General features: G+C 42.8%; 1 protein-coding gene across 1 annotated transcript in view; it reads right to left on the bottom strand.

Annotated features, from left to right (window-relative positions):
• The window catches only part of Txlng (taxilin gamma), a 54,829-nt gene extending 44,832 nt beyond the window's left edge, over positions 1–9,997 (bottom strand). Inside the window, exon 1 of the mRNA XM_048796372.1 lies at positions 9,674–9,997. Within this exon, the coding sequence (XP_048652329.1) occupies positions 9,674–9,775 (102 nt within the window). The 5' untranslated portion in view covers positions 9,776–9,997. The remainder of the gene's footprint in view (positions 1–9,673) is intronic.
• Between the last annotated feature and the right edge of the window lie 221 nt (positions 9,998–10,218).

The following is a 10,218-nucleotide window of genomic DNA, read 5'->3' as shown; positions in this document are numbered from 1 at the left end:
AGGCAGAAGGATCACAAAATCCAGGCCAGCTTGTGCAACATGATGAGGCTATCTCAAAAACAACAACAACAAATGAAAACAGAGAATTAGGCAAAAGTAAAGGGATATCATACTTTTGTGATTATAAGATAAAAGACTGCCAGGTGCAATACTGCAGGCCTGTAATCCCAGCAGCTCTAAAGGCTGAGGTAGGAAGATCCCAAGTTCAAGGCCAGCCTGGGCAAACTTAACAAGACCCCGTTTCAAAATAAAAAAAGGGCTGAGGATGTAGCTCAGTGGTAAAGTCCTGGGTTCAATCCCAGTACGAAAAAAGAAAAGACTGTAACTTCCTCCTCTGTTCATGCTGGCGCTCTCTTTTGCTTACTCTATTGAAGTCATTTGCCATGTTGTGAGAGGCTTATGGAAAGGTCCATGTGGCAAAGAACCAAGGAAGGCCTCTGGCCAACAGCTCATGAGGAACTGAGGCCTCAGTCCAATAGACCACAGGGAACTGGATCCTGCCAACAACCACATGAGTGAGCTAGGAAGTGGATCCTTCCCAGACAAGCCTTCAGATGACTACAGCCCATGAGACCCCCCGAAGCAGAGAACCCAAGCAAGCCATACCCATATTCCTGAGCTATGGAAACTCAGATCACACATGTTTCAAGCCACTATGTTTTGGAGTGATTTGTTACATAGCAATAGATAACTATTCAACATCAGTTTCTTTTAAATATGAATAACAATTTTGAATTTTTTGCCTTGATTTCTAAAATGGCATACATTATTAGGCTTAGCCCACAGGAACAGAAGTTCCTCGGGATTCTCAATAATTTTTAGTTTATAAAATGATCCCCAAACCAAAAAGTTTGGGAATTGCTATCCTAGTTGTGGGGGGAACAAGGATGGAAACTAGAAGCCCAGCATGACCACAGAGGAGTCCTCATCATGACAGCAATAACCAGGCAGATCCATCCCTAGGGTATGTGCCCTAGGACCACTGTATACTTTAAATGGGAGAACAGGGAGAAGAGTGTCACTTCCTTACTCCCCAACTACATTTAATGAACAAACCTCCTTAAGTGACAGGTGTACCAATCAGTGTAATGAGGGAGAACTGGTATAAACATTATCCTCCACCTACATTTCTCTGGCTCATCCAGAAGCCTCTGTAACAAAGCTTGATATACTTCCTCAATCCTCAAAACTACCTTCTAGGCAAGTATGATAGCCTCAGCTGTCAGGTAGTTTTAAATACTATACTATGTCTCATCGTCATGGACCCAAAATAGGGAAAATAGAGACTGAATTTTCATCTTTCAGAGAATGATCTTCCACAAGTTACGTTAAAAATAAGTGTACCAGGTGTGGTGGTGCATTCCTGTAATCCCAGCTAGCTACTCAAGAGGCTAGGGCAGGAGGATTCCAACTTTGAAGCCAGCCTGGACAGCTGGTCTTTTTTTTTAATATTTTATTTATTTATATTTGGTGCCAAAAATCGAACCCAGTACCTCACACATGCTAGGCAAGCACTCTACCACTGAGCCACAGCCCCAGCCCCAACAAATGGTCTTTTTTTTATAGACCCTATCTTTAAAAAAAAAATAACCAGGTGTGATGGCACATGCCTATAATCCCAGCGGCTGGGGAGGCTGAGATCACAAATTCAAGGCCAGCCTCAACAACTTAGCAAGGCCCTTAGTGAGACTCTGTCTCAAAATAAAACATAAAAAGGGTTGGGGATATAGCTCAGTGGTAAATTGCCCTTGGGTTAAATCCTCAGGAACCCCCACCCCAAAAAATAAAAAAACAAAAAATTTAAATTTGAAATGGCTGAGGAGGTAGAGCACCCATGGGGTTTAATCCACAGTACAGAAAAAATAAAAATAAAAACCATTGAATGATATTCTTTCAGTGAGTCAACTGTATGGTATATGAATTATTTCTCAAAAAAATTTGTTACTATAAAAATAAACAAATGAATGAAGCCGGGATGGAGTTGTGGCTTAGCGGTATAGCACTCACCTAGCATGTGCAAGACCCTGGGTTCAATCCCCAGCACCACACAAATAAATAAAATATTGTGTACAACTAAAGATATTGTGTACAACTAAAAAATATATTTTAAAAAATGAGTGATGCCAACACAATGATGGGATTTCTGAGGAGGGGCCTAACCTGGAGGCAAGATAAGTTCTAGTGGTCCCAGAACTGTTGGCAGCAAAGGGTCCAAAAACATGGGAGGAAGTATTAAAGGGTAAATAAGAAAAGAGGAGCAAATCAGTACTAAAGCAACGAATGAGGGAACCTAATTTCCCCTACTAGTGAAGAAGGCAAGAAGGAGCAACAGTCTGGAAAAGGTCTAGTCAGGACACTGCTTCTTGATTCTCATGATCTCTCTGGTAGTAGCAGGTGCTAATATTCTGGGTTTGCTGGTAATATCTATATTAGACTGCATACATCATTTGCCTTTTAATAAGAGGATGACTGCATTAACTTCACATTTAACTTCTGTGGCTATTTCTTTTTTGAAATTAAGGGTGCTGGACTCTGTGAATTGAGAAATCACTTTCTAGCTCTAAAATTGTAATCTGATGATTCTCTGCAAACTGGGAGATAGCTGTTTTAGTCTAAACACCTATCCTGACAGCAAAAGGAACAGGAAATCCAAAGATTTGAATGTCCAAATATGCTTGGGCCTGACCTATTTTGCAGAGGGGCTGGGGCTGAGTCACACAAGTAGCATCTTCAAGTCACAGACTCCTAGATGTAAAATGGTCCTTTACTTTTATGGGTTACCTAAATGGAACATCCTTGTCCCAATTTTATGAAGTCACACTTCTCCAGCTCCACGTGGGCCAATCCCAATGCATGTTTGAAACAAACACCAAGCCTTCTTTTTTTTTTTTAATATTTTTTAGTTGTAGATGGACACAATACCTTTATCTTATTTATTTATTTTTATGTGGTGCTGAGAATTGAACCCAGTGCCTTACACATGCCAGGCAAGCACTCTACCACTGAGCTATAACCCCCAGCTCCCAAACTTTCTTTTTACTTATTCTACTTACCCAGACCACTTCAACTCTTTGTTAACACCAGGCTATGTAGACTTTGGAGAGGTTAAAAAGGGTCTCTTAACCTTTTAATTTATCTAAATTACATTTGAAGGTACCTTTGCAGGAAGTTACCTGCAAAGCAGATCTGGTCAACCTAGGTTCTAGGTGAATGGAACAAGAGGTATGAAGCCTATTAGGCTCAAAATTTCCCTGGTCTCTGGATCACAACAGATGTTCCATACCCCCAATCACCCAATCCCACCCTTCATAATTTCTTTTCATTTACCAAAAACTTACTTGTTTTACCTACCACAAAGTTTTGCCCACATGAAAAAGTTTGACCTTTACTATCTTCAATAAATGTGTTGGGCTGGGGACACAGTTTAGTGGCAGACACACACACACACACACACACACACACACACAGGAGGCCCTGGGTTCCATCCCCAGCACCATTAAAAAAAAGTGTGAAGAGAGCATAAAATATAAGGAATATGGATGATACCTTTAAAGACCGAAGAACCCAAACTTTAATATATCACTTATCACTACCTGTGTAGCCACAGGAAGTCAACTTCTTAAGTTTCTTTACCCGTAAACTAGGGATATACAGTAGCTACGTTCTATAGTTGCAAGAAGATCAGACATAATGAATATACACTACAGCTGCACCAAAGATCTATTACGATATTTTAATACAGATATTTTTAAAAAGACATCTTTTTTTTTAACTTTTAACATGGCCCACATTTCAGTCCAAAAGATCCTATTAAGGAAATGTCCATCTAGGGACTGGGGTTGTAGCTCAGTGCTAGAGCACCTGCCTGGCACGTGGGAAGCACTGAGTTTGATTCTCAGCACCACATTAAAATAAATAAATACAGGTATTGTGTTCATCTACAACTAAATTTTTTTTTAAAAAAAGAAATGTTCATCTAAACTATTAGCATATCTTCTCACCAAGTCATTCTACCTTGACCTTTCTAAGAGTAGAGAAACAATAAAAATGAAAAAGTGGTGGTTTTAAAAGTAAACATTACCCATAGCAGACTAAAGGGTGTGAAGTGGAGGATAATGAAGGTCATTCTGGGGACACTTAGAAAATGAAACAGAATACAAATCAACAGGGACTGAGGGTGCTTAGCTCAGTGGCAGAGTGCTTGCCTAGCATGTACACAGCCCTGGGTTCAATCCTAGCACCGCCCAAAAGAGAAAATACAAATCAACACTCAAAGCAATAAACGCTAATAAATTATTTTAATAGTATAGAAGGACATCACTGGTCATTTTATTTATCTTTTTCTTCAAGTAATAAAATTTAAGTAGTTCTAAGTGCCAAGAGAATTTCAACTAGTAATTAAATAAAATCATAAAAATACACTCTCTGTGTCTGAATGGATCTTAAAGGTCACTGACCTATTTTTAGCTTCTTCTGGAAATGTCCCACCTGGAAAAACTTAAATGTATCTAATTCTCAATGTTGATGAATACTACATTAAACTTGGGCTGGGGGTGTGGCCCAGCGGTAGAGCCATGACCTACCATGTGCAAGGCTCTGGGTTCCATTCCCAGCACCACCAACAAATAAATAACTTATATATTATACTTGTATATATTACACATTTTTTGTTTGTTTTTGTGGGGCTGGGGATGGAACCCAGGCTTCATGGAAGCTAGCTAAGTACTCTACCACTGGGCCACATAGCCAGCTCAGTTTCACAAATTTTAAAATATGGACACATTCATTATATTAACTATATGTTACTCATATCATATTAGAACCTAACAAAAAAAGAAACTGGGAAGGAGTCAGGAAGAAAAAGAAGAGGCAAAGGGATTTCTTGGGACTATTTGATTGAAACTTACTAGGTAGGCAGAAACTGCCCTTGCAGGAGGGGCTGTCTATTGCACTATCAATTACACAATTATATATCAACTTCACTGACTATGAACTATTATTTTTTTTTAAAGAGAGAATTTTTTAATATTTATTTTTTAGTTTTCGGCAGACACAACATCTTTGTTTGTATGTGGTGCTGAGGATCGAACCTGGGCCGCGCGCATGCCAGGCGAGCGCGCTACCGCTCGAGCCACATCCCCAGCCCTATGAACTATTATTTAAGCAAATCTGCTTTTGGCTGAGCTTCAAATGCCTTATCTATACCCGGAGTACCACCTACTCTGCCGAGTTAGGCACATTTAAATTGCCTAACAGTGCGTGAAACAAATGAAATTTGAGCAAATTTCTTTCCTTTGAAATATAAATCTGAAAAGTATAAAACATGAACAGTATATCTATTTAAAAGAAACCTCTTATAGTGAATCCTGTAAAGAATCCCACAAAAGGGGCTGGGGATTTAGGTCAGTGATAGAGTAATTGCCCAGCATGTGCGACACCCTCAGTCCAATCTCCAGCGGGGAAGGGGGGGAAGACAAAGAAATTCCATAAAAGCAAATCATATACACCATTTTATGTCATCTGTATTTGGCATACAGTTTCCTAAATAAAACTTCTCTAGTCAAGTCCGATATTAATGATAAAAAATTTCCAATAACGTAACAAATAAATATGACATTATTACAATACAAAGATGTTTTATTACTAGAAGACTGTGCTGTATCTGGTCTCTTTGCTTTTCCAGTTGGAATCCTATAAAAAATGAAATTTACCAAAGCTTGGTAATACAGTTATAAACAATGTTGTAAATAGAAGGTCACTTTACTTCTTATTACTTAATATTTGTGCCAGAAAAGTGGAAGTTCATCAAGTTGACAAATGAGGAAAAAAACAAGATTAATAAAATGGTTTCTTCCTACCTCGTATTCTTGTCCAACCCTAATTTCTCCTCATTATGTTAATCATACAGAGATTCTAGGAAGAGGGAAGAATACAAAGGTTAGAAGATGAATTTACAAAATTAACAGCACCCTGAGAGAAAGAAACCTTTCATATATTTTCCCCTCCAAACCATGCAAAAGTCTACATGCCCTGCACTGTGCCAAATGTCAGATCAACTCTTATTATTCACAAAAAGGGGGCTGGGGTGTAGTTCCATAGATAGCACTTGCCTGCACAAGGCCCTGGGTTCAATCCCCAATACATGGGGGGTGGGGGAGATGACTTATTCTTTAAAATAATCTTAATGTGGGGGCTGGGGTTGTGACTCAGTGGTAGAGCGCTTGCCTGGCATGTGTAAGGCACTGGGTTCGATTCTCAGCACCACATAAAAAATAAATAAAGGGCCACCAACAACTAATAAAATATTTTAAAAAAATCTTAATGTGGTAGATATTAGCATCATCCCCACTTTATAGATGATACAAATGAGGCTTACAGATTGAGCAACCTGCCCAAGGTTGCACAGCTAGTAAGTGGCAGAGAGCCAAGAGTCTTGACTCTAAAATCCATACTATTTACCCACTGCTACACTACTTATTACTGTGGTGTAGATGAAAGGGTATTGGGTTCCAGACTCGGCTTTACCCCTTGGGCAAATCACTTGACCTTGCTGAGCAGTTTGTCATCAGTAAATGAGGGCAATGACAGCTGCCCAGCCTTCTCCATAGCATCTGAGTGATGCTTAAAGAGTTAATGTGGTGCCGGACATGGTGGCACACGCCTGTAATCCCAGATACTCAGGAGACTGAGACAAGAGGACCATGAGTTCAAGGCCAGCCTGAGCAACTTGAGATCTTTTATCAAAATTAAAAAAAAATAAGAACAACTAAAAAAATAAAAACAGTTCAGGATGTAGTTCATTGGTACGATGCCCCTGGGTTCAATCCCCAGAACTGCAAAAAATAAAAACAATAAGCCAGGTGCATGCCTGTAATCCCAGTGTCTCAGGAGGCTGAGGCAGGAGGATCACAAGTTCAAAGTCAGCCTTAGCAAAAGCGAGGCACTAAGCAACTCAGTGAGACCCTATCTCTAAATAAAATACAAAATAGGGCTGGGGATGTGGCTTAGTGGTTAAGTGCCCCTGAGTTCAATCCCCAGTGCCAAAAAATAAAAATAAAAATAAAAATAAATTAAAACTAAATAAATAAAATGCCTGCAATGCTCGATAACGTACACCCATTCTTTTTACATCAATGCTGCCCAACAGAACTTAATTGGATGGAAATTATTCTAGATCTGCTCTAATACAATAGCTACTAGCCACACTGGCTACTGGAACACCTGAAATTTGACTAGTATGACTGAGGAACACAATTTTTAAATTTTATTTAACTAACAAATTTAAATAGTCACATGTGGCTAGCAGCTACCATACCAGCATAGTTTAAGACAATTCCTCAATAAACCCCTAGTTATATCAAGAGACCATTCAAATAGATGTAGTTATGAAACAATGCCAAAATTAACTGTCCGGGTCAAGAGTGAATAGGCACTGGAACCCAGCAGTTCAAGGCTGTCCTAGAAACACCAAACTGCCCCCACCACCACCACCAAAAAAAAGTGAGCAGGTAAAGGGTTCAAACTACCAGGAATCAATAAAGCCCATGTCCAATTTTTCTCATTTCAAGACGTAACCAAATAATGACAAAACAATCATTTTTCTTTTCATTTCTTCAGTGTTTTAAAACAACTCAATTCATTTCTGCTTCCTGAAAAAGAGGGTAGAGGTTAAATCAGAATTAAGGAATATTTTCCCAAGTTAGTGACCTAGAGAAAAATTTTTTAAAGGATCATAAGGACTAACTAAAAATGATTTCTGCAGACAAAAGATAGTCACACATTTTTTATGAAAATTAATATTTAACCATGAATCTCAATTCCACGTTATAGTCAGTTGAAAAAACGAAAAGGACAAGTTTCCCAGAAAAGCATGAGCAAAGAAAGGACTATGAGCAAAACAAAAATAAGACAGTAGAAATACATGACTTTTCATATCTAGCTGTTAACCAGAGCTCAGAACCTCAAGTAGTCATTACCTCCTATCTTTGTCGTTTAATAATGCTAGTTGATTAAGTCTCAGTTCCTAATTCAATGACTTTTCGTCCTTAACCTAGTGGTATAAAAGGGCACTTATGGCCTCAATTGCAGTGGCTTTTTATCAGAATTCTCCCCTGGGAACCTATGAAATCAAACACTGAGACTGGCTTCCCACCCTCAGGGAATAAGTCAAGTGTCCAAAGTGACAGTGTAGAATCCCTAAAGTACACTGAATCCACAGCTTCATTCTCAATCCTACAAGCCAAGCACTGGATCTTTCTTTTAGAATACAAAGAGAGAGGAAATTGAGAAGGAGTAACACCCTCACGCAAAGACATGAAAATACCCGACCTTAGAAAACAGGTCCCAAAAAGCCAATCCTCGACACTCTGCTCAAATGTAAACCGGACCTTTGTTCTCCCTTTTGAAGTTCATGAATCGCATTAGAAAAATATTATTACGAAATTTCATAGAGGAGTGATTTTTAAGATTAGTCAAATACATAATTATGTCATATTAAATAGCCCTGAGTGATCAAGCAGGACGTCCAACAAGTTGAACGTTTCAATATGTTCACCTGCATAGAAAAAGAGACGGGGTTTCCACCTTCCCAGCCCCATTCCACGCAATTCTCCGTTCCTAGGTCCTGAAAGCCCTGTACCCTATTCGTTGTGCAATGTTTTTCAAACTCCACCCACTAAGCTCCAGAACAAGTGGAATTCTCCCATTCTGAAAGAGGTCTAGATTTTCTTGTATCCAGGGAGACATTGAAAACTCCTTGACGTGAGTCAAGTAAGGCAAGAACGGTCCAGCCTGTCTCCCAGATTAAGAAAGACCGAAGGCCAGGGTCAGGGAGGCGCTCAAGTTTCCGCTTACCAAATTAAAAGAAAAAGAAAAGAAAAAAAGAAACCGGGGTTGGGGGGAATAGCAGGACTGGGAAGGCTATCAGACGATGCTTGCTTCCAACTCCGCAGGACCCAGGTCCTCTAGCATCATCTCCCCATTTTTGCCCCCACGTGCAGCCTCCAGGCCGGTGGTGCCCAGAGGCTAGCCCCGTGCCCTGGGTCCCAGAGACCAGGCGCCCCCCTTCCTCACAAGCCCCGCGGTACTCACCGCCCTCCCGCCCGCCCGCGCAGTGGCGGGGAGCGCAGGGGGGCGGGGGAAGGGGGGCGAAGCGCAGCCCCGGCTCCCGCGCGGTTATCTTACTGCGCAACAGCCTCGCTTGAGCGGCCCGAGAACACCCCGCAGCGCGCCCCTGCGCACCTGCCGGACGCAAAGAGGGCGAGCCCCGCAACCACACAGAGCCCCCCGGGCGGCGGCGCCCAGAGCTAGGAGCACTGTGACCGCAAGGGCTGGGAGAGAAACACCTGGCGCTTGGGGCCCCGGGGTGCCGGCCGCACGTGGCTGTCACACCTGGCGCGCCCCCGCCTCGCACCCCTTCCCCCTCAGACCCCGGTGAACCCTGTCCTCCCTCATCCCTCCCGCGGTGCGTCCCCAAATCCCAACCATCGTCTCTTCCCACCCCATCCATCCCGGTCCCACCCCCCCACCTGCTCCCACTGTCGTCACCCCCAAGAGGGAAAAGAGCCGGATGTTCGTCCCATGGCTAAAGGTAACCAAGGAGAGTGAAGCGGTAGACCCAAATAACCGAGGATCCCCCTGGCCCATCAACAACGAGGGCGTCCCCCTGACTGACCTTCTGCCGCGGGCTACGTCGCCGTCCGCCCCGTCCGGCCTCAATAGCCTCCTCGGCGCCTCCGCCTCTTCCCCGCGCTGCCTCCTCTAACCGCGTCGCCATGAGGTGACGGCAGCAGCCAAACAAGCGGCCCGACAAGGGGCACGGAACCTCGCAGGGCCTTGAGCCCCGCCCCCGAACGCCACGGCCAATTGCCGCGTGGGAAGGTTGCCACGTGACCGGAGGAGGTTGGCCCCCGAAGGAAAGCGGTGAGATGGGGGTGGGGTGCACCGAATCCTGGGCTGGGCTTCTGCTAGGGCCGAAGGGCGGACGGAGGCCGCGCGCGTCTGCGCGGACTGGAAAAGGGACTTCGCAGCCGACTACGAGTGTTAGCAAGCTGCGCGGCCACGGCTGTCAGGCCTGGATCGCGATTGGAGCATAATGCGGTGTTCTGAGAAGAAAGGAACGCCCACTCTGCTCCATGTGCAGCCTACTGGGACTTGTAGTTTCTAGGGGTAATGTCTCGGTACCGGAAAGTATACGTTATTATCCTACAGGAAAAGTTT

This window comes from Marmota marmota, unplaced genomic scaffold (genome assembly GCF_001458135.2).
Source record: "Marmota marmota marmota unplaced genomic scaffold, marMar, whole genome shotgun sequence".
Lineage (NCBI taxonomy): Eukaryota > Metazoa > Chordata > Mammalia > Rodentia > Sciuridae > Marmota > Marmota marmota.
This window is presented reverse-complemented; position numbering and strand designations above follow the sequence as displayed.